This window comes from Lithobates pipiens, unplaced genomic scaffold (genome assembly GCF_037356315.1).
Source record: "Lithobates pipiens isolate NorthernLeopardFrog02 unplaced genomic scaffold, aLitPip1_a1.2 Scaffold_19, whole genome shotgun sequence".
Lineage (NCBI taxonomy): Eukaryota > Metazoa > Chordata > Amphibia > Anura > Ranidae > Lithobates > Lithobates pipiens.
In genome coordinates, this window is record NW_027507764.1 from 27,815,766 (window position 1) to 27,841,573 (window position 25,808).

The following is a 25,808-nucleotide window of genomic DNA, read 5'->3' on the forward strand; positions in this document are numbered from 1 at the left end:
ACAGTACAGCGCCATGCACACCAACGTGCACGGCTCACAACCACACTCCCCCCTCCTCCATTAGGCCGGGAACGCGCGCGTGCACGAGGACCGCGGGATCCAGGGAGGGAAAGGAGAACTCCACCGGAGCTGTGTGGGACCCCCCAGACTACATGGGACCCCTGTGTTACCTTGTTGTGGCAGGGATTGCAGTGGAGACGTGAGACAGCTGGAGAACCAGGCTTCACTGAGCGTGTGTATTGAAAGGCATGTAAGTATGCATCAGGCTGCTCTTACTCCCTCTAGTGGTGGAAACCAGGTAAGACATACAACTACTCACAATGAAGAAATCCATCATATAATAATATATAGGATTAACTTCCCCCAACCAGTGTCCAATCACCAGAGGTGCCTATATAACCCACTATGTAATGAAGCTCCTGTGTCCCGTGATGTATGATCAAGAAATTATGGTATAACCTTAATCACAATCTATGATTCACTGTATTTTATCGCAGCTCCCCCAACCCCCTATTTTCCTTCCTTCCCTCCTCCTTCCATTCCCTTACCCCCCCCTTTCTTATCTACACAAATTCCACTATGAATGTATCCTACTATCCTCAACTTCCATGTTAAACCTTTAATTGTTCCACTGTTTAATTAACCTCATACAATATTGCACGCGCCGGGTGAGGCGCGCACCTGCTTTTGACTTGTTCTCATTATTGAGCCATGTATACCCTGTTTTAACACTGTTTATTGCATTTGATTTATACTTGCATAACCGTACAACTGCAAAAAAAAAAACATTTTGAAAAAAGAAAAAATATTTTTTTAGAAAATGGCATGGGTAGCCCCCCCCCCCCCCCCCCACCCATTACCAGCCCCTTTGGTTCTTGTACGGATATTAAGGGGAACCCTGTACCCAAATGAAAAAAAGGAAAGGCGTGGGGCCCCCAGGCACTATATACTCAGAACAGAAGTATACAGGTGGTGCAAACAAGACAGGGACTGTGTAGGTTTGTTGTTAAGTAGAATCTGTTTGTAATTTTGAACTGGTACATTTTTATAGTGTAGCTCCAGTCAAAAAATCTATTTTTAAGCTTTTTGGAAAACATAGGGAAGGGTTATCACCCCTGTATAATTTTTTTGTCCGTCCGTCTTTTTTCATTTCACTTCCTGTTGTCTCCTTCCGTTTGCAAGTAGGAGACATTTGTAAGTTGGATGTTTGAAAGTAGGGGCCTGCCCTATATGCTCTGCAGAAATTTGGCCCTAAGGTGTTAGTGTTGCCACAAGTTAACACTGTAAGCCCTCAAAGTGACTCTTGGTGGGCGCTGGAACGCCCTGCTGTGAACTACTATATCAAGAATTGTAATTACATGCCATTGTTGAACAGTGGTAGAAAAATTGGGCCTTTGGTGGTTGTGGTGGTGCTGGTGCCATAACACTGTAAGTCCTCACAGTTACTCTCGGTGGGCGCTGGAACGGGCCCTGCTGTGAAATATTATATCAAGAATTGTAATTACATGCACCTGTTAAACAGGGGCTGAAAAATTGGGCCTTAGGCACTGGTACCACAGCACTGCAACACCTCACAGAAACTCTAGTTGGAGAGCAGGAATGAGCCCTGCTGCAAAGTATTGCATCAAAAATTGTAATTACACGCCCCTGTTAAACAGGGGCAGAAAAATTGGGCCTTAGGCACTGGTGTTGGTGCCATGACACTGCAACCCCTCACAGATACTGTAGTTGGAGCGCAGGAATGAGTCCAACTGCAAAGTATCACATCAAAAATTGGAATGACATGTCTCTGTCAAACAGGGGCTGAAAAATTGGGACTTAGCCACTGGTGGCGGCGCCCAGAACAAAAAATGTTCTTCCAAGCTATCAGCAGGATCATTGAGGAGGAAGAGGAACGTCCCTGTCCATGCCTGCTGGACCATGAGTCAGCGGTAATATGCACCTTACTGCTGACCCCGGTAGTGGTATTGGGGTTGGAGATCCCAGCTGATGAGGAGCAAAGAGAGGTCTGCTTTGTTCTTTGTTGTGGGTCTTTAAGGAACGCTTGCCAACAAGCTGCATGGCAGGTCAACCTATGTCTGATCAAGCATGTGGTGCCCAAGCGGCTGATGTTTTGGCCATGAGAGATACGCTTGAGACATATGTTGCAAATAGCAGCGGTGCGATTGGATGCACTAGTCTCAAAAAAGGCCCACACTGAAGAACTTTTGGAATAATGCACAGAGGCAGCGCCCTGCACAGGCGGAGCTCTGCGGTGTGATTTAGTCTGTGTGCTGCTCTTAAGCTGGCCCCCAGAGGGCATCCTGCCTCATTACAGATGTGCCTCCTACTCCTCCTCCTCGCACCCACGTGGAGTCAGTGACCTCATCATCCCCTCCCTCTTCATCACTGGAGCAAACCTGGCAGTATGCTGCAGCTGGTGGAACATGAATGCCAGATTGCTGTCCTTCTTGAGCATCTCCTCTCTCTGGGCTCATGCTACTGCCTTCCTCTAGCTGGGTATCATCATCAGAGCCTTCAAAACGCTGGGCATCCTCCTGGAGCATGTACCCAACACTGTGCTCAAACAGTTCAGAGGACTCCTCAGGAGGACATGGTGGGTCTAGGGAAGGAGTGACTGATGACATTGAGACGAGGGAAGAGGATGCGTTGGCAGCTGCTTTGCCAGTACCCTGAGCCTAGGTGATAGAGGATGAGGAGGATGAGGAGGGCTTGGTCATCCACTCTACCAAGTCTTCGGCATAAGGACAAGCGTGTCCCATGGTCACGCGCTGATGACGATGCACCGCGTCCACGATCAGCACTGTTGCCTTTAGACACAGAGCCTGCTTGCCCTCTTTTATTGGCTTGTGACTGTCTGCCTCTCCTTGTTGGCCTTCCAGACAGTAGATTTAGGTGCACACTAAGCAGATGACACAATACACTGACTGTAATTACTGCAGCTGCCTTCCTGTGGTATAGGATCTGAAGAACACCGAGCAATTGGGGTAGCTTCAGGTGTATACTGTGCAGGTGGCACAATACACCGACTGTAACTGCTGCAGATGCCTGTGGTATATAAACGGAACAACATCAGCAATTGGGGTAGCTTCATGTGTATACTGTGCAGGAGGCCCAATACACCAACTGTAACTTCTGCAGCTGCCTGTGGTATAGGAACAGAACAACACAAGCAATTGAGGGTAGCTTCAGGTGTATACTGTGCAGGAAGCACAATACACCAACTGTAATGGCTGCAGCTGCCTGTGGTATAGGAACAGAACAACACCAGCAATTGGGGGTAGCTTCAGGTGTATACTGTGCAGGATGCCCAATACACCAACTGTAACTGCTGCAGCTGTCTGTGGTATAGTAACAGAACTCAGCCCCTTCTATGAGTTTGTGCAATGTGCGGTTCCTCAGTGGCAGGTTCCCAAACGCCACTTTTTCTCACGGAAGGCGATTCCGGCTCTTTACCAGGATGTGGAAGGCGATGTCTATGCCTCGCTGGAATGGGGGGTCACCGATAAGGACTCATGGTCCAGCAGGCATGGACAGGGATGTTATCTATCATTCACGGCAAATTGGGTAACTCTTCTGGCAGCTGGGAAGGATGCAGGACAAGGTGCCGTAGTGTTGGAGGTTGTTCCGCCACCACGCCTCCAAAATGCTACTACTGGTGATTGTGACACACCTCTCTCCTCCACCCAGTCCTCTTCTTCTTCTTCCATGGCCTCTTCCTGTGCTTTGTTCCTCCTTTGTCCAGTGGTGCTCCGTAGGCGTTCAAGGGGCTACGCAAGTACGCAAGCAAAAAGATGCCATGCCCTGGTTGCGCTGGTTTGCTTTGGGGACAGGAGCCACACTGGGGCAGATATTTTGTCAGCTCTGCAGGGGCAGGCTAACAGGTGGTTGACGCCACGCCATCTTAAGCCAGGAATGGTGGTTTGCAACAATGGCACCAAGCTCCTCTCCGCCCTCCGACAGGGACAACTGACCCATGTGCCCTGTGTGGCTCACATCCTTAACTTGGTGGTGCAGCAGTACTTGGGCAGGTACTCAGGCTTTCAGGATGACCTGAGGCAGGCCAGGAAAGTCTGTGTGCATTTCCACCTTTCATATAATGCCAGTGCTCGGCTCCCTGAGCTCCAAAAGGAATTGAACCAGCCCAAGAACCTCCTAATCTGTGACATGCCCACCAGGTGGAACTCAACGTTGGCCATGCTGCAGCGGCTGCACATGCAGCATAGGGCCATCAATGAGTACCTGTGCGACTAAGGCACCAGGACAGGGTCAGGGGAGCTTGGGCCATGAGGATGGTGAGCAGTGACTGTGCATGCATCATTGACACTGTACCTCTTGTCCACCTGTTGGAGCACACGCTGCATGGAATAATGGACAGGGCACTTGATGCAGAACATGGGCAGGAAGAGGAGGACTTCCTTGCCTCTCAAGGCCCTCTTTATCCAGACAGTGTTCCTGCTGGCCCGCTGATCACACACTAAGAGGAGGAGGAGGATTGTGTCAGCATGGAGGTGGAGCCTGGCACTCAGCATCAGCAGCAGTCTTTTAGGGATGATTTACAGTTCCAAGAAACCCGTGGACTTGTACGTGGCTGGGAGGAGGTGGCTGCGGATCATGTCATCCTTAGTGACCCAAAGGACTCTGGACCGAATGCCTTAGCTAACCTACACTGCATGGCCTCCCTGATCCTGCAAAGCTTGCGGAAGGATCCTCATATTCAGCGGATCAAGGAGAGGGATCACTACTGGCTGGCAACTCTCCTTGATCCACGGTACAAGGGTAAGGTTGCGGATCTTATCTTGCCATAGCAGAGGGAGCAGTGGATGAGACATCTCCGGAACGCCTTGCAGAAAGGTCTGTGCATCGCGTTCCCAGAGACTGGGAGGTTAAAAATTCCTGGTCCTGGACAACGTGTTGCTCAGGCTTTCGGTCAGTCACAAAAGGAGCGGTGGAGAAGGTGGCCGTCTGACCGATGCGTTCAGACAATTTTTTAGTCTGCAGCCCCAAGGTATGATCAGTTCCAGCAACCATCACCTGATTTACATGGTGCAGGAATACCTAGGGGCAAGATCAGACATGGACACCTTTCCCACAGAAAATCCTCTGGGTTATTGGGTCTTGAGGATGGCCGGTCCTGCATCCAGCATTCTTTCAGAATGCTGGAGGCTTTGTAAACGATCATAGGGTGCGTCTGTCCATCGGTTGATCGACTGACCTTCATAAAGGTGAATCAGTCACCACCAGCTACCAAGCACCTGAAGCTGAGGTAACCGAATAATTTTTTTGGAAATGTCAGATCCCTTCAAGACTGCCTTTGCTGATGCTGAGTGACTATCCTGCTATGTTGACTAATTATCCTCTTCCTCCTCCTCGATGATCCCGCTGATTGCTTAGAGGAACATTTCTGGTTCTGGGCGCCGCCACCAATGGCTAAGGCCCAATTTTTCAGCCCCTGTTTAACAGGGGCGTGTAATTACAATTTTTGATGCAATACTTTGCAGCAGGGCTCATTCCTGCGCTCCAACTAGAGTATCTGTGAGGGTTGCAGACAGTGTCCTGGCACCAGCACCCGTGCCTAAGGCCCAATTTTTCTATATCTGTTTAACAGGGGCGTGTAATTACAATTTTTGATGCAATACTTTGCAGCAGGGCTCATTTCTGCTCTCTAACTAGAATTTCTGGGAGGTGTTGCAGTGTCTAAGGCCCAATTTTCAGCCCCTGTTTAACAGGTGTATGTAATTACAATTCTTGATATAATATTTCACAGCAGGGCCCATTCCAGCGCCCACAGAGAGTAACTGTGAGGACTTACAGTGTTATGGCACCAGCACCACCACCACCACGAAAGGCCCAATTTTTCTACCACTGTTCAACAATGGTATGTAATTACAATTCTTGATATAGTAGTTCACAGCAGGGCATTCCAGCGCCCAACAAGAGTCACTTTGAGGGCTTTCAGTTTTGTGGCAACACCAACACCTTAGGCCCAAATTTCTGTAGAGCATATAGGGCAGGTCCCTACTTTCAAACATCCAACTTACAAACGTCTCCTACTTGTAAACGGAAGGAGACATCAGGAAGTGAGATGAAATCTACATCTAGGAAGGGAAACTCCCTGTAAGCCCTTGTACACACGGTCGGACATTCCGACAACAAAATCCGTCGGATTTTGTCCAAAACTGGTGTTGCATACACACAGTCGGACAAAGTTGTCGGAAAATCGTAACGTGATGGCGTTAATTCGTTACGACGGGACTAGGTTCAGGCTAGTAGCCAATAGCTTTGGTCTAGGAATTTTATCTGAGCATATGTGGCACTTTGTCCGATCGGAATTCTCTACAAACGATCAGACAAAGTCCAATCGGATCATGTTGTCGGAAAATTTTAAAGGCAAGCTCTAAAACGTTCTCGGTCCGATATTCCGACGGAAACAGTCCGATGGAGCCCACACACGGTTGGATTATCCGACAACACGGTCCGATCGGACATTTTCCGTCGGAATGTCTGACCATGTGTACAAGGGCTAAGAGTTGATATGGTAAAAACTGATGCTTTATCCCAATCCTTTTTTTAATAAAAACCCCAAATTTTCAAAAAACATTGGTCATTGGGACAGAAAGTGAGGTGAAATCTTCTGAAGAGGTGCACAGACAGCAAAAAAAAAAAAGTTACAGGGGTGATAAGCCTTCCCTATGTTTTAAAAATAGATTTTTGGACTGGAGCTACACTATAAAAATGTACCAGTTCAAAATTACAAACAGATTCTACTTAACAACAAACCTACACAGTCCCTGTCTTGTTTGCACCTCCTGTACACTGCTGTTCTGAGTATATAGGGCCTGGGGGCCCAATGCCTTTCCTTTTTTAATTTTGGTACGGGGTTCCCCTTAATATCCATAGACCCAAAGGGGCTGGTAATGGGCGGGGGGGTGGTACCCATGCCATTTTTCTCAATGATTTTCATCCATATTGCCGGGACCAGACATTATATTAAAACCGCAAGCAGTTTTAAATGACTTTTTTTCCGTTAAATGTCATTTTGTGCAGGGACTGTTCTAAACATGGGAAACACGTGCCACTTCACAGGAATACTATAGACACCCATCGGCACGATATTTCACTTTTTTTTTCCACTTTAAGCATCATTAAAATCAGTGCTCACGAAAAAACGTCAGTTTTTAAAACTTCTTTTTGCATTGATACATGTCCCCTGGGGCAATAGCCGGGTCCCCAAACCCTTTTTAGGACAATAACTTGCATATTAGCCTTTAAAATTAGCACTTTTAATTTCGAACATTCGAGATCTATAGACTTTAATGGGGTTCTAAAGTTTGCGTGAATTTTCGGTCCGTTCACAGGTTCTGGTGGGAACCGAATCGGGGGGTGTTCGGCTCATCCTTAGTAATGAGTAATGAACAATACATAATGATGGGTTTGAAAATTATTAACAACAATCAGTCACTCCATATGAAGCCTTCTCTGTCCTCTGCTTATCTCCCTTAGAGTAATAGCCTGAGGCCGCGTACACACGAGAGGATTGTCCGTCCAACTTAGTCCGCTGAAACGTGTTTCAGCGGACAATCCGCTCGTGTGTGGGCTTCAGCGGACTTTTTCAGCGGACAGTCTGACGGACTAAGTCTTTCGGAATTTCCGTAATACAGTCTGTCCAAACTTGGTTTCAGCAGACAGTCCGCTCGTGAGTAGGCAAGTTGGACGGACTAAGTATGGCGCATGCTCAGAAAGGATTTACACGGCCGAAGGTTGCATTGCAGTGTATTGGACGTCGTATTTCTAGTCCCGTCGTACGTGCTGTACACGTCATCGCGCAAGCTTTCAGCGGACTGTCTGTTCATCGTGTGTGGTCAAGTCCGTTCATTCAAAAGTTGCACGGACTGTCTGTCGGATTGTCTGACGAACTTAGTTGGGCAGACAATCCGCCCGTGTGTACGCGGCCTGAGAGTTATAGACAGAAAAATAAATGTTTTTATTCTAATTATATATATATATATATATATATATATTTATTTATTTTTCTTGATCATATGGGTTATATAGGCACCTCTGGTGATTGGACACTGGTTAACCCCAATTAAGGAGAATTCCTCCCCTATATAACCCCTCCCATATGGGAGGCACCTCAGTTTTTTCGCCAGTGTCTATGGTGGTTGGTCACGTAAAACATGTGCTATGAAGAAAGCTCTGTGCAGGTCCCTGTAGGGGCCTAAGGGCTACAACAAACCGGATCCATATCTCAGGCCGATATTTGACTCCCAAGATGGTATGGTACCCGGGCCTCGTCATCCGAAGAAACGAGGTTTGGCCTGTAAGTCCTCTCCATTGGAAGACTGGGCTCTGGGAAAACCAGACTTGGTGTACTGTTTACACAGAGCGCACAAAAGTTTCTGGCAGAGTCTTTTACATGGTCCAGGTAGGAGGCTCTTCTGAGAAAGAACCCCAAAAAAACCTGATGGTTGGCACAAAAATGCCCGCCGTGATGGGTGAAGGCTGGAATCTGTCTGCTTTCAGCAATTCCTTTGACGAGGACAGGTAAGGGAAGTTAATCCTATATATAATTATCTGATGGATTTCTTCATTTTGAGTAGATGCATGTCTTACCTGGTTTCCACCACTAGAGGGAGTAAGAGCAGCCTGATGCATACTTACATGCCTTTTCAGTACACACGCTCAGTGAAGCCTGGTTCTCCAGCTGTCTCACGTCTCCACTGCAATCCCTGCCACAATAGAGGTAAATACAGAGGTCCCACATAGTCTGGGGGTCCCACGCAGCTCCGATGGAGTTTCCCTTTCCCCCCCCCCCTGGATTCCACGTGCACGCGTTCCGGGCGCATTCCCATCCTAATGGAGGAGGGGGGAGTGTGGTTGTGAGCCGTGCACGTCAGTGTGCATGGCGCTTTACTGCGCAGGCGGCAGTTTTAAAAAGCCCAGAGCGTCAGGGGGCTGTAAGTGGAGACACAGGAGCTGTGGGCAGTAAGCATCCCAAGGGATTGGATCCAGGCAAACCTTAGACACCTACTCAGCATCAGGTTGTGCAGTTTAAGCATATATATTTATTGTGAGACTTTAAGCACAACAGTGATTGCACTTTGTACTAGTACCTCTTCTTTGTAGCTTAGGACTATGTCTCCTCGTAAGAGGGTCTCAGGGGGAGGTAACAAAGGCGCCGGTAAATCACCGCCTAGGTCCAGGGGTTCTAAAAATGCCTGTAAGTTACCATCCCCCCCCCTGCAAGACTGGAGCCAGCCTCTCAGGACGAGTCAGTGCCCCTGTCAGGTTTTGCAGCCTCTCCTAATGTCCCAGCCCCGGTATGTCACTGAGGACTCCCTTAGACCCCTTTCACACCAGGGCGTTTTGCAGGCGCTATAGCGTTAGAAATAGCGCCTGCAATCTGCCCTAAAGAAGCTGGACCATTGTATGTAGTGTGAAAGCCCGAGGGCTTTCACACTACAGCGGTGCGCTGGCAGGACGCCAAAAAAAAGTCCTGCCAGCAGCTTCTTTGGAGCGGTGAAGGAGCGGTGTGTTTACCGCTCCTCCACCGCTGCTCCCCATTGAAATCAATGGGGCAGGGCTGTAATACCGCTGGCAAAACGCCGCTATTGCCAGCGGTTTTAACCCTTTCGCGCCTGCTAGTGGGGGGTAAAAGCGCCCCGCTAGCTCCCGAAATGCACCGCAAATCCACCGCAAATCCAGCGGTAAAACGCTGCTAAAAAATAGCGGCGTTTTACCACCGACGCAATGGGCGGTGTGGTGTGAAAGGGGTCTTAGGGCTACATTGGAGGGTTTTGAAGGGAGAATAATGAATTTTATTTCAGCTTCCGTAAAAGATAGCAGAAAAAGAGGTAGATCCCCTCCCTCTGCTGAGATTCCTCTTTCAGATGATTCTTCTGACAATGAGGAGAGATCCCTATCTTGGGACAGGGATCATGAGCAGTCGGAGGAATCAGAGGAAGAGGAGAGAGTCCCCTCCTCCCAGGCACTCAGAAAACAGGTGCAGTATTATACTGAATTGGTGCGTACCACATTCAGAATGCCTGCTGCTGAAGCCGCAACGTCCTCTGTTTCTTCCCTGGGAGTCAGGAAAGTCACACAGACTGCCTATTCCTTTCCAATCCATCCCTTAATGGATGAATTGTTGTATGAGGATTGGGGACATCCCGATAAACTGTTTGCTCCTCCTAAAAGGTTTTCTATGCATTATCATCTGGAGGAAAGTTTCACCAAGAAATGGGGGGCCCCATCTGTTGATGCGGCTGTTTCTTGCGTGAATAAAAACCTGACTTGTCCGTTGGATAATGCTCAGGTATTTAAGGATCCAACTGATAAGAAGCTGGAAACCTTGTTAAAAGCCTCCTTTTCCATGACTGGCGCTGTGGTGCAACCTACAGTCGCAGCCGTGGGGTTGTGTCAGTTCCTCAAGGAACAGATTAAGCAGATACTTGGCCTCCTTCCCAGTGAGGAAGTAGGGAATTATGCAGAAATACCTCAAATTCTGTGTTTCATGATTGATGCGATTTTGGATTCTGTCCAACAAGCATCTCGTTTGTCTCTCCTGTTGGTACACATGCGAAGGGCCCTATGGCTAAAGAATTGGGCAGCTGAGTTGTCATGCAAGAAGAATTTGATTGGGTTCCCGTTTAAAGGGGAACGATTGTTTGGAGAAGAATTAGACAAATTCGTCCAAAAAATTTCAGGGGGTAAATCTACTCTCCTTCCAGTCAAAAGGAGCAAGTGTCCATCATTTAGGCATGCTCTCTCTCCCGGAGCATCAAGCTCTAAGCAGTGGCGATGGCCTTCTCAACCCTCCTCTACAGGAAAGGCTCAGGGCCAGGCCCAGGGGCAGAAAAAGACTTGGGGGCGAAAGCCTGCCAAGCAGAGCCCAAAAGCTTCCTTGTGAAGGGGCACCCCCGCTCAGCCGAGTGGGGGGAAGGCTCCTGCAGTTTGCAGGAGCCTGGCGGGAAGAGATACGGGACAAGTGGGTGATTTCTTCGGTATCTCTGGGCTACAAGCTAGAGTTTCAGGAGATTCCACCGCTTTCTAAGGTCAAGGATCCCCAGGGATCCAGTAAAGCAAAAACCGCTATTTCTGGCCTTAGATCACTTACTGTCCCAGGGGGTGATAGTAGAAGTGGACCCAAAAGAACAGGGTTCAGGGTTTTACTCGAATCTCTTCACCGTTCCGAAGCCAAATGGAAGTGTCAGACCTATCCTGAATCTGAAGGATCTAAACCGGTTTTTACACATCCGGTCCTTCTGAATGCAGTCAATTCGCACTGTGGTCTCCTCCCTGCAAGGGGGAGAGTTTATGGCATCAATAGACATCAAAGATGCATATCTCCATGTGCCAATTTTTCCCGCACACCAAAAATATCTAAGGTTTGTGGTAGAGCGGCGCTATTTTCAATTGTGGCCTTGCCGTTCGGGCTTGCTACGGCCCCTTGAGTCTTCACAAAGATTCTGGACCCTCGCTTGGCAAACCTAAGAGCTCAGGGTATAGCCGTCATGGCTTATCTAGCCGATTTGCTTCTTATGGAGAAAACAGTAGCGTTCCTGAACCACAGCGTTACCAGAATGCTAGAACACCTGGAACGCCTAGGTTGGAATATAAACCTAGAAAAGTCTTCCCTACAGCCTGCTACCAGGTTGGAATACCTGGGTATGATCATCGACACCGCTCAGGGCAAGGTGTTTCTTCCAAGGCCAAAAGCTTTGGCCATTGGGGATCTGGTGCGCCTAATTCTGGGCAGGAGATCTTCCCCCATTCGATTGTGCATGAGACTGTTAGGGAAAATGGTCGCCTCCTTCGAGGCCATTCCATTCGCCCAGTTCCACTCAAGGCCGCTGCAAAGATGCATCCCTGCGGCTTGGAACAGGAAGCCCCAATCCTTGGATCTTCCTATGCATCTATCCCCAGGGACACGCAAGAGTCTCGTCTGGTGGTTACAAACCAAGAATTTGCTGAAGGGCAAAACTTTTCTTCCTCTTCCATGGAAGATTATCACGACAGATGCCAGCCTGACAGGCTGGGGAGCAGTGTTGGAGGAGATGTGCTTGCAGGGGAAATGGTCTGCGATCGAGAAGCTATTGCCCATAAATGTCTTGGAGATCCGAGCAGTTTATATGGCTCTCATAAGGTGGTCTTACAGACTACGGGGTCTTCCTGTTCGGGTTCAGTCCGACAATGCCACAGCAGTGGCCTATATCAATCACCAGGGCGGTACCAGGAGCCTGGTTGCACAAAAAGAGGTGAATCGCATACTTGTCTGGGCAGAAAAGCATGTTCTGTGTCTTTGTGCAGTCTTCATTCCAGGAGTGGAAAATTGGCAGGCGGATTTTCTGAGCCACCAGCAGTTGTGCCCAGGAGAATGGGCTCTGCACCCGACGTGTTTCGGAACATATGTCGCAAGTGGGGTACTCCAGACGTAGATCTGTTTGCGTCCAGGTTCAACAGGAAACTGGACAATTTTGTGTCAAGGACAAGAGGTGCACTTGCTCAGGCGTCAGATGCTCTGACAGTTCCCTGGGATCAGTACAATCTGATTTGTCGCGGTTCCTGGGAAGCGGGAGACAAAATTGGTCCTTTTGGTAGCCCCAGCTTGGCCCAGGCGACCGTGGTACGCAGAGATCATGAAGTTGGCAGTAGGCAGGCCATGGATCCTCCCTCTCCAGCCAGACCTGCTCTCACATGGTCCAATTTACCATCCTGCTTCACACAGTCTGAATTTGACGGTTTGGCTGCTGAGACCCACATTCTGAGAGACCGTGGCCTTTCGGGGCCAGTCCTTTCTACTCTGGTCAATGCCAGAAAGCCGGCCTCCAGGCTTATTTATTACAAAATCTGGAGGGCATATGTTTCCTGGTGTGAACTCAGGGAATGGCATCCTAGAAAGTATGTCATTAGCAGGATCTTGGCCTTTCTCCAGTCAGGCCTAGAAATGAATTTGGCCATAAGTACTATCAAGGTGCAGATTTCAGTCCTGTCAGTGTTTTTTCAGAAGCCACTTGCATCACATTCCCTGGTACGGGCTTTCATCCAGGGGGCCATGCTGATAAGACCGCCAGTCAAACCTCCGGTATGCCCATGGGATCTGAATTTGGTTCTCTCGGCTTTGCAGAGGCAACCATTTGAACCTTTGCATCTGGCTCCATTAGTTCTCCTTATTAAAAAATTGGTTTTCTTAGTAGCCATATCCACGGCTAGAAGAGTATCAGAGCTAGCAGCTCTTTCCAGCAAGGAGCCGTATCTAATTATTCATAAGAACCGGGTGGTCATACATCCCAACAGGTCCTTTCTATCTAAGGTGGTTTCGGGATTCCATTTGAATCAAGATGTAATCCTACCATCCTTTTTTCCGGACCTACAGTCCACAGAAGAAGAATCTTTGCACACTTTGGATGTGGTTAGAGCAATCCGTATATATCTTCAAGCAACTGCTCAGATAAGGAAAACTGATTGCTTATTTATTTTGCTGGAAGGCCCTAGGAAGGGCCAGGCGGCGTCAAAATCCACTCTCTCAAGGTGGATTAGACAGGTTATTTCTCAAGCCTATAGTGTTAAAGGGAAAATCCCTCCTTTTCAAGTGAAAGCGCACTCTACTAGGGCTGTAAGTGCTTCTTGGGCAGTGCATCACCAGGCCTCCCTGGCTCAGATCTGTAAGGCTGCAACTTGGTCATCAGTCCACACATTCACCAGATTCTATCAGGTGGATGTCAGAGGGCAAGAGGATATCGCCTTTGGGCGCAGTGTACTGCAGGCTGCAGTTTGGGTCCTCCAGTCCCTGGCGGTCTATAATTATGATCTGTGTCTCCCTCCCCTCAATCTGAGCATTGCTATGGGACATCCCACTATGTAATGAAGCTCCTGTGTCCCGTGATGTATGATCAAGAAAATGGGATTTTTATATACAGCTTACCTGTAAAATCTTTTTCTTGAGAGTACATCACGGGACACAGGGCTCCCGCCCCTCTTGGGTTTTACGTGGTTTCTTATTGCTTTGCTACAAAACTGAGGTGCCTCCCATATAGGAGGGGTTATATAGGGGAGGAATTCTCCTTAATTGGGGTTAACCAGTGTCCAATCACCAGAGGTGCCTATATAACCCACTATGTAATGAGCTCCTGTGTCCCGTGATTGTCCTCTCAAGAAAAGGATTTTACAGGTAAGCTGTATATAAAAATCCAATTTTTTTAGGGATGCACCGATACCGATACTGGTATTGGTATTGGTGCCAATACAAAGCATTTTCACGAGTATCAGTTTTTGGTATCGGAAAATGCTCCGATACCAAAAACCGGTACCGGCAGTGATGTCAGTTGGGAGTGGGGCTCCTCCTCCTCCCCTCCGGGAAAGTGGGGTTCGGAGCAGTACACGTCTTACAGCACCAGGACGAGGGGGGAGGGGGTTGGGAAAATCCATAGCACAGTGGGAGCAGGCTGACAGCTGGCCACACCAATACTCCTGCTCCCAGGTGTCTTTTTTTCATTATGCAGCACTACTGCGATCCTCTCCTGCCTCTGTAAACAAGAAGAGGATGGGTGATGTCATGAAATGGGGGAAGGGTTGGGACTTTAAATGAGGCTTAGGACAATTACATCAACATAGTCTCCATCCCTATCGGCACGATACAATAGAAAAAAGTTTGGGACTTTAAGAGAAAAATGAGATTTGGAAGCAAAGAAGAGCAATAAAAATTGGATAATGTGGATTTGTTGGCTAGCCTCCCATGTCATGATTCCTCCCATTCTGTTCCTGCACAGAGAGAGAGAGCTAGCTGGATGGCTGGCCGCTATCCAATAACAGAAAGTGGGTGGGTCGCCAAGGGCAAGGGGCTGGATAGCATGGGCACATGTGTTTCTATGTGGGGCAGCTGTGGAATCATCCCTGGAAGCAGAACCGTATAATGAGGAGAGCAAGTCCTGCAAACAGGTTAGTGTAGTATGTAGAGGACAATGTCAGCAGGGTACAGACCAGTCTTATACACTAGCACCATACAGTATATACTGACCAGTCTGTACCCCAACACTGTACTGTATATGTTATACACACACCAGTCTGTAAATAATGTAAAGGTACAGTGTCAGTGTACAGACTGGTCTGTATCTAATGCCCTGTACTGCGCCCTCCTAACGCCCTCTACTGCGCCATCCTAACACCCTCCTAATGCCCTGTACTGCACCTTTCTAACACCCTCATAACACCCTGTACTGCGCCATCCTAACACCCTCCTAATGCCTCATATTATGGCGAAAATGTGTAATTTTTCATATTTTTTTCAAAAATGGTCACATGACCAAAATCAGGTATCGGTAATTGGTATCGGCGAGTACATGATGTCAAGTATCGGTAATCGTACTCGTTGTCAAAAAAGTGGCATCGGTGCATCCCTAATATATTTATATTTTATTTTCAGATTGGATCACTTTGTAAGTATGTATATATATACTGGTTATTTTTGGGCTTACCGTTACCTTCCGTTATCTTTGTTGCACATCTAGGGGGTGTCCTGTGGTAGATGGCCCAGTAATTTGAAACTGACAATAGATCCACTTAAATGGATTTTTATTTGCAAAACTAAAACCATTGAACAGTCTTTCAACTTGGGATAAGAGGGTTGGAAATGAAGTTCAGGTACTCTCAATGTCAAAGTCCAAAAATGTTAAAGAACTTGCTTGCTTTGACATCATCCAGAGAATAGCTATTCACAGCTGGATGAACACTCAGGTTGGACAGTCCCTCTCTCACAAGGCCTAGCAGCCAACAAGGTGCTTTATTCAGAAACAAAATCTTTGTCACAGACGTTGTTGCAGAACATGTAGGGAAACTAAGCTGTAGAACACTTATCGTATACGTGGATCTTTCAGCCTGCTTGGCGATATCCACAAGACCGAATTCTCTCAGGTTACTTCAGCCCTTCCAGGCTCTTGTTAAGAAAACCAACCCGTACGTGGTGTTCTTCTAAAGAGTCCTCCCCTGAAATGCTTGAAGTACAATGGGTCTCTCCCGAACTGGAGACGGCACCCAACCACCTCAGAATCCTCCTCTAGTTTCCTTGCCTCGGGCTAGCCAGCCCCAAGACATGAAAGTCGGGTGGATCCGCACCCCAGGCCATAGCCTTCCTGAGGGCTGGTCAGGAGGATCAGGACCATGTAATCAGCACTTCATACTGGACCGGAACCCCAAACCATATGACGTCCGCATCTTAAATACCCTCTCCCATTGGGCACAGCGAGAGGGCCACTCCCACTGACCTGGCTCCGAAAGAAGAGTAATTTAAGCACCTGACCAGACCAATAAAACAAATGATTGATGATTCTCAGGATTAGTGGGTTGGAGGATTATTTTCATATCAGAGAGATGTACATAGAGATATTGCATGATAATTAAAAAATAAACAATGAGTGATTCTCCTGATTCCTTCATTTCTATTCACATTTATAGAATAGCCAACTAGTACATTGAATATTACCACTTTGTATTTTATCTCAGACTTTGTATAACTGTATATGATGATGTGTGTATTTCTGTCTTCCATGAAAAGCTGCATAAATATGTGAGAACTATTAAGGTAACGGGCGGAACCGAGATGTCCTTTAATGAGAAGAAAGAAATTTCAACTGATCTTCTTTTAACAAGCATGTTTTATTGTAACAAAACACATTTCGTTCGTTACACCATTTCCACTCTTCCTTTCCCAGACTATGTGCCTGAAACATTTCCCAATATGAGTATTCCCAACTACTGGAAAACCGGCAAAGTAAGAAATGACTTTATGTTTTCTGTTTATATTGTTTGCTGAGGAGGTCCATCATTTGGATTTATTGGGATCGTTTAGCCTTGTTTTAAGATATACTATCAAATGTGGATGTCCATGAAAGGGGTAATTTTTCTGAGTCAGTGAAGATTATTAATTGCGGTAATTTTGCGGATGTAGAACATTTCTTACAAGATACTGTATTTATATTCTATTTTGTGTATAGATGTGTTATGGAATAAATCTTTGGAATATGTGACATGAGATATAATTATTAAAGAGAAATAGCAGCACTGAAATCAAGAGATTGTCAGTAATACATCCAATAGGGCCCTCAAGATGTTTAGAATGTCCTTACATGTTCTTAGCACTTCTTCAAATATATAAAATAAATTTAAATGGAAAGAAAATAATTCTAACTGGGTGCCTCATTGTGTTTTTCATGTTGCCAGTCAACATAAATCTCATAGGAACCTGCAAAGCTTCTAGAGGTGTCTCCTGGATAAATGGTGGCTGATCTAATGTGACTAGGGATGAGCCGAACACCCCCCGGTTCGGTTCGCACCAGAACTTTCGAACTTTACAGAATCAGGGAGGCCATGCAGCGTAGGTTAGCTGAGGCATTCTGTCCGGAGTCCTCTGGGTCACCAAGGACAACATGATCTGCAGCCACCTCCTCCCAGCCACGTACAAGTCCACGTGTTTCTTGGGACTGTAAATCATCCCTAAAAGACTGATGCTGCTGACGCTGAGTGCCAGGCTCCACCTCCATGCTGACACAAGCCTTCTCCTCCTCCTACTCCTCATCCTCTTACTGTGTGGTGGGTGGGACAGCAGGAACACTGTGTGTATAAAGGGGGCCTTGAGAGGCAAGGAAGTCCTCTTCTTCCTGCCTCTGTTCTGCCTCAAGTGCCCTGTCCATTATTCCACGCAGCCTATGCTCCAACAGGTGGACAAGAGGTACAGTGCCACTGATGCATGCACTGTCACTGCTCACCATCCTCGTGGCCTCCTCAAATGGTGACAGGACAGTGCATGCATCCCTGATAATGCCCCACTGGCGTGGTGAAAATAAACCAAGCTCCCCTGACCCTGTCCTGGTCCCGTAGTTGCACAGGTACTCATTGATGGCCCTCTGCTGCGTGTGCAGCCGCTGCAGCATTACCAACGTTGAGTTCCACCTGGTGGGCATGTCACATATAAGGCGGTTCTTGGGCAGGTTCAACTCCTTTTGGAGCTCAGCCAGCCGAGCACTGGCATTAAATGATCGGCGGAAATGCACACAGACTTTCCTGGCCTGCCTCAGGACATCCAGTAAGCCCGGGTACCTTCCCAAGAACCGCTGCACCACCAGGTTAAGGACATGAGCCACACAGGGCACATGGGTCAGTTGTCCCTGTCGGAGGGCGGAGAGGAGGTTGGTGCCATTGTCGCAAACCACCATTCCTGGCTTAAGCTGGTGTGGCATCAACCACCTCTCGGCCTGCCCCTGCAGAGCTGACAAAATATCTGCCCCAGTGTGGCTCCTGTCCCCCAAACAAACTAGCACAAGCACGGCATGCCATCGTTTTGCCTGCGTACTTGCGTAGCCCCTTGAACACCCATGGAGCACCGCTGGTTCTGAGGACAGAGCACTGGAAGAGACCATGGTGGAAGAAGAAGAGGAGGGGGTGGAGGAGAGAGGTGTGTCAAAACCAGTAGTAGCATTTTGGAGGCGTGGTGGTGGAACAACCTCCAACACTACTGCGCCTTGTCCTGCATCCTTCCCAGCTGCCAGAAGAGTGACCCAATGGACCGTAAAAGATAGGTAACGTTCCTGTCCATGCCTGCTGGACCATGAGTCAGTGGTAATATGCACCTTACCGCTGACTGCCCTGTCCAGCGAGGCATGGACATTGCCTTTCACATGCCGGTAGAGAGAAAAAGTGGCATTTGGGGACCTGCCACTGAGAAACCGCACATTCCACAAACTCACGGAAGGGGGCAGAGTCTACCAACTGAAAAGGCAGCAGTTGAAGTGCTAGCAATTTAGTCAAGCTAGCATTCAACCGCTGGGCATGTGGATGGCTGGGAGTAAACTTCTTTCGATGGTCCAGCAGCTGGGGCAGGGAAATTTGACTGCTACAATTGGACATGGGTGTACTGATAGCAGAGTGCCCGCAAGTACTTGGCTGTGACACACCTAATTCTACACCTTCATTCCTCTCAGTGCAGGTTTCAGAGAGGACTGAAGGTCTAGTGGGGATGGAGATCCCAGATGATGAGTAGCAAGGAGAGGTCTGCTTTGTTCTTTGGTGTGGCTCTTTAAGTTACGCTTGGCAACAAAGCTGCATGGCAGGTCAACATATGTGTGGTCAAGCATGTGGTGCCAAAGCAGCTGATGTTTTGACCACGCGAGATACGCTTGAGACATATGTTGCAAATAGCAGCAGTGCGATCTGATGTACTGGTCTAAAAAAAGGCCCACACCAAAGAACTTTTGGAATAACGCGCAGAGGCAGCGCCCTGCACAGGCGGAGCTCTGTGGTGTGATTCAGTCGGTGTGCTGCCCCTAAGCTGGCCCCCGGAGGGCATCCTGCCTCGTTGGAGATGTGCCCCCTCCTCCTCCCTCCTATCACGCACCCACATGGAGTCAGTGACCTCATCATCCCCTCCCTCTTCATCACTGGAGCAAACCTGGCAGTATGCTGCAGCTGGTGGAACATGACTGCCAGATTGCTGTCCTTCTTGAGCATCCCCTCTCTCTGCGCTCACGCTACCTTCTTCCTCTAGCTGGGTATCATCATCAGAGCCTTCACAATGCTGGGCATCCTCCTGGAGCATGTACTCAACACTGTGCTCAAACAGTTTGGGGGACTCCTCAGGAGGACATGGTGGGTTTATGGAAGGAGTGACTGATGACATTGAGATGAGGGAAGAGGACGTGTTGGCAGCTGCTTTGCTAGTAGCCTGAGCCTGGGTGAAAGAGAATGAGGAGGGCTTGGTCATTCACTCTACCAAGTCTTCGGCATGATGTGGCTCAACATGTCCAGCTGCCGAAAATAAGGACAAGCGTGTCCCATGGCCACGTGCTGATGACGATGCACCGCGTCCAGGACCAGCACTGCTGTCTCTAGACACAGAGCCTGCTTGCCCTCTTTTATTGGCTCATGACCATCTGCCTCTCCTTGTTGGCCTTCTAGACATAGTAATGGCCTGTAGGGAAATGGGAAAACCAGCAATTGGGTAGTGTATATTGTGCTGGAGGCACACAATTTCCACTAACTCCTGCAGATGGCAGATGGCTCAAATAGAGAAGAGCTATGTAGGTGGATATAGCAGTGTATACTGGGTTCCTACACCCACTAACTCCTGCAGATGCCTGTATTAGAGAACACCAGCAATAAAGGGTAGATAAAGGTGTATACTGTGCTGGAGGCAAACAACACCCACTTTAACTCCTGCAGATGCCTGTATTAGAGAACACCAGCAATAAAGGGTAGATACAGGTGTATACTGTGCTGTGCTGGAGGCACACAGCACCCACTAACTACTGCAGATGCCTGTATTAGAGAACACCAGCAATAAAGGGTAGATACAGGTGTATACTGTGCTGGAGGCAAACAACACCCACTAATTCCTGCGGATGCCTGTATTAGAGAACACCAGCAATAAAGGGTAGATACAGGTGTATACTGTGCTGGAGGCACACAACACCCACTGTCCAAAACACACTGTCCCTGCCTATCCTTCTCTCCCTGCACGCTGGAACACACTACACAAGGCCGCCGTGCTGGTGGCCTTATATAGTGTGGGGCGTGTACTAAACCCACCTGAGCTATAATTGGCCACAGGCATCCTTTTGGTAAAATAGTGTAGTTGATGGTAGATCTAAAGGATATTGTATTGTGAGCTTTGCCTATTTTCAATATTACAGCTCTATCTACATAGGCTGTTATCGGATCGCTCAGCTCCTGCACACTCTGCCAAATGAACGATCTATGGCTGTGTATTTAGTGACAATGGTATCCACTGATTGCATAGAAAAAGCACACAGCTGGTGAGGGGTGGAAGAGATGTGGGGAAGTAGGAGGGTAGATGATGCAGGGTGTGTACTAATGAGGTCAGCTGGTAAACTCCTTCCTGGGTCACATCCCAAGGTCTGTCCAGGAAGTAATGGAGAAATGTTTTTATACATCCAGCTAGACACTGAGGTAAGGGATGTGTAAGATAAATAGAAAACTTTTTTATTTCTGGAAAATAAGTACTTTGATGGTATATTGGTACATAGGGGGGTTGTAATTTAGAAGAAAAAAGTGAACTTTAATAAAAAATAGAGGCCCTATCAACATACAACAGAAATCAATAAACACCACAAATGAATGAAAACCCACAAAATACCGACCCCTGAATGGATCTCAGACCTGCAGAATTCACCTTGAACCCATTGGAGAGGAAAACCTGAACCTCATTCCTATTTGTAACACTTAGTTTGTATAGCCTCATGAGAAATGATCAACATTCACATTATAATAATGATAATAATATCTGATTTCAGGCTCCGGTATCTCGGTGCTCAGATCCCTGTCTACCTGGCAGCAGAAAAAAGTTTGGATCTTCCATCCATAAATGCTGCTATGAGTGCGTTCCGTGTCCAGAAGGAGAGATCTCCAACATTTCAGGTACAGTTTGTACACATTTTTCCCATGTTTTATCACTTTAAAGGTTCCTGCAAGTAAAGAAAGATACCTGTTGATCCTGCCAGTCGGCTGACTGCACACAGGATTTTGTGGACTGAAATCAGAAGAATGGTATCAGCCCTGCCCAGTTATATTTTGCTACTGCTACTTATTTATTATAGTATAGTATAACAGCTTCAACTCTTCTGGGAAGGCCGTCCACAAGGTTTAGAAGTGTGTCTATGGGAATGTTTGACCATTCTTCCAGATGCTCATTTGTGAGGTCAGGCACTAATGATGGACGAGAAGGCCTGTCTCACAGTTTCCGCTCTAATGCATCCCAAAGGTGTTCTAGCGGGTTGAGGTCAGGACTCTATGCAGGCCAGTCATGTTCCTCCACCCCAAACTTGCTCATCCATGTCTTTATGGACCTTGCTTTGTGCACTGGTGAGCAGTCATGTTGGAACAGGAAAGAGTCATCTCCTAACTGTTCCCAAAAAGTTGGGAGCATGAAATTGTCCAAAATGACTTGATGTGCTGACACTTTAAGAGTTCCCTTCACTGTAACTAAGGGGCCAAGCCCAACCCCTGAAAAACAACCCCACACCATAATCCCTCCTCCAACAAATGATTTGGACCAGTGCACAAAGCAAGGTCCATAAAGACATGGATGAGCGAGTTTGAGGTGGGCGAACTTGACTGGCCTGCACAGAGTCCTGACCTCAACTCAATAGAACACCTTTGGGATTAATTAGCGTGGAGACTGCGAGCCAGGCCTTCTTGTCCAACACCAGTGCCTAACCTCACAAATGCGCTTTTGGAATAATGGACAAACATTCCCATAGACACATTTCTAAACCTTGTGGACAGTCTTCCCAGAAGAGTTGAAGCTGTTATAGCTGCAAAGGGTGGGCCAACTCAATATTGAACCCTATAAACTAAGACTGAGATGCCATTAAAGTTCATGTGCGGGTTAAAGAAGTGCCCCAATACTTTTAGTAATATAGTGTATGTGACGGGAGTCACTTTGGGTGGGGGGGCTTGTGGAACCCAGCTTACCTTGGAGAGCTCTGAAAACTTTGTGTACAGCTTCCCTGGCCCTTCCTATGTGTAAATTAACCTGTGTCCATTAGGGGCACAGGGTGACCGAGAACCCCAATCTGATCTGTGCTAGTCAGTCTCGCTGTACAGCCATAATGGAATGTTGTATATATTGTATGTATATATTGTGTGTTGTCTCATGCTGTTGTGGACTGTTTGCTGGGATTGTTTGGGGTGTGACTGTGTCCCATTGTTCTGTTGTGCCTGTCTACCTTAGGAGAAATATATTATGGGATGGATATCAATATAGGAAAAATGCATTTTGGGACTTTAAATGAGGCCAGCATCAAAGGGACATCAGCCTCCATCCCTGTCAGTAGTTTATAAGGAGAGGAGAGAGATGGGACTTTGAGTGAAGCACACAGCAGTAAATGGATTGGTCAAGTGACCTTGAAAATTTTAATTTATTTCGGGCAACAAGCCTCTAAAAAATACTTGGGGCAACATGCCTCGTACAAAATAGATTGCAGTTCGATAAATAAACATATATTGAATAGTCTTGAGACCTTAGTTAATAAGTAAATTAACCAAACAAACAAAATAAACATTTCTAAATATGAATAAAAATTCAGATTATGTAAAAACTTGGGATGGATGTTTTGTATTCGTGTTCCTGGAATGTGGACTGTGGGGCAGGGTGGAGAGGGGAGAGGCGGATTCTTCTAACAGCTCTCCTTGCTGATTGGACAGTTTATCCTGCCCTGGATTCCAACTGGAGAGAAGATTGTTCCCTGAGTTGTATGTCTGTTTGTACATGTGCTTCAATAAAGAGTTTGATGTTTATCATCCTACACTCAGTTACGGCTAATTACTTGGTGAGCTAAAGGGTCTTGGATAGTGCTAATTCTGGACAAAGGAAGAATTTACGGCGGACATAGTCCTGTTGAGTATGGGGGACCATCACAATTGGTTGGCAGCGGTGGGATCGTGCTTCCTGGTTGTGAACACGTCCAGACCACCACCAGGATCCAAGGACCAGATAGCAGAAGAGGAAAGGTACAGATACCGGTCGCCATGGAAGAAAAATTCCAAAGGAGGTTGTGAGAGATGCGGATACAGCACAGGGGACCAGTATAAGTGCAAAATAAGGCCAGAAAAAAGAATTACTCCTGCGCTAGTGAAAGCGTTGTTAATGTGAAGTTGTAGTACTATTTAAAATGATAAAACTGGAGAAAATTATCATACGTGTCCCGCTGCCTAGACTGACCAGGGGTGGTCTGAAGAAGACTGTGTGGGAAAAGTGGATGGAAGGCATGTGATCAATCGCTTGCATCAAAATCATAGTTTATTTATTTATAATGGAATACAGACATTATATATATATATATATATATATATATATATATATATATATATATATATATATATATATATATATACTACATGACATGAAAGATAGGTTACAAAATATGCACTTAAAAGTTTAAAAGTAGGACATGCCCATGCAAGGGCAAGTACTTAAAATATGGCCGACGCGTTTCGAGGATAACCTCTTCATCAGAGCCTTGGGAACAGGAACAGAGTCTGTGTAAACCGGTAGAGCAACATAAAACAACATGGAAAGGAGTAGCTAGTTGGGAGATATATCATGTGATGAGTAATTAGTTCTCCTTAGCTCTATACCAGTCCATATTGTAGCGCTGTCGATGAAATAGAGATCACATATATGTATAGTACAGAGCACATAGAAAATGTATGCTACACCGTACAGACTGGAGACATATAATAGAAGTATGGATTCAAATTGATATGGTAATTAAAATTAAAATTTGAAATAATAGAAGTGTATTAGCAAAGAATAAAACATTATAGCATAAAAACATTAACAAGCCTTAACAGGTTAATGGTTTACTATTAATAATATTGTTGTAGTATTGTTGTAATTCAAATACAGAGATGACATTATCATCAGGCAAGCCGGTAAAGGTGGTGATTTAGTAATTCAAAAATCGGGATGACTATATGGCAGAGGCTTGGAGACTCCTAGGTGATATCAATACATACGGCAAAACTTTCATCTGATCCATTATCATCTTTTGCAATCACTCTTGAAGTTCTACTAAATCAGGCCAGAGAAAATAGAGTCATCACAAAAAGCGAATACCTCTTCCTAAGCAAGCAACATCCACTAACTCCCCACTTTTACCATATCCCCAAGATCCACAAAGATCAAACAAATCCACCGGGTAGACCTATTATCGCTGGGAGGATAGACAGCCTAACAAGTAATCTAGGATGCTACATCGACCACTTTCTACAAGATCTAGTAATACAACTTCCATCCTTTGTCAAATATTCTGGACATATGCTCGAAATTCTTTCATCATTTTCGTGGCAACTGCATTTCAAATGGCTCTCCCTGGATGTCTCATCACTTTACACTTCTATTGAACACAAATACGACATAGAAGCAGTTGAGTACTTTTTATCTAAGAGCACTATACAACCCTTACAAACTAAGTTCCTTCTCGACTCTATTAAGTTTTGTCTCACCCATAATTATTTTTCTTTTGTGGGCGAGTACTTTAGACAAACAAGAGGGACAGCCATGGGAGCTAGATTTGCTCCTAGTTACGTAAACCTCTTCATGGGTTTCTGGGAAGACAGGTCTATTTGGGCCAACAATCCCTTTAAGGCTCAGCGTGCCCTCTACACTAGATACATTGACGACATTCAGATCATTTGGAATGGATCTAATACGGGTTGCAAATTGACGAAGTTATGATCCTGTCTAAAACTTACTTCAAACCTAGTGTGGGGAACTCGTACCTCCATGCAAAAAGCCATCATCACCCAAAATGGATCCAAAACATCCCCTATGGACAGTTTTGCAGGCTGAAGAGAACTTGCCCCAAAAAAGGCGACTATGAAATGCAAGGGTCCATCCTTAAAAAGAAATTCCTAGAGAAGGGCTATAAAGAAGACAAAATTGAACAAGCTTTCTTAAAGTACTGGACACTATATGACAAAAATCCCTTAGTCAATATGACGATGGAGGTCAACACAACTGAGAGTAACAAACGGATCACCGACAGAGATCGCTCTAATTCTATTAGATTCAGCACACAATACAATACAAAAGCATTTTATATCCACAGAGTAATTCAGAGAAATTGGAAGATCCTTAAACAAGATTCCATTCTCAATCCAATCTTACCATCTAGGCCTGAAGTTGTTTTTCGAAAATCAAAAGACCTTAGAAGTCTGATAGCACAGAGTAGAGTATGGAAAGCTCGAACCAAACAAGGACCACCACTGGTCCCTGGACATCAATCTTTGACCAA

The 25,808-nt window shown here is 46.6% G+C and overlaps 1 protein-coding gene across 1 annotated transcript in view; it reads left to right on the forward strand.

The window, feature by feature from the left end:
* Window positions 1-25,808, forward strand: part of LOC143997964 (vomeronasal type-2 receptor 26-like) — a 68,806-nt gene that overhangs the window by 29,266 nt on the left and 13,732 nt on the right. The window contains exons 3-4 of the mRNA XM_077493769.1: window positions 16,553-16,768; window positions 21,303-21,426. Coding sequence (XP_077349895.1) covers window positions 16,553-16,768; window positions 21,303-21,426 — 340 coding nt within the window. The remainder of the gene's footprint in view (window positions 1-16,552; window positions 16,769-21,302; window positions 21,427-25,808) is intronic.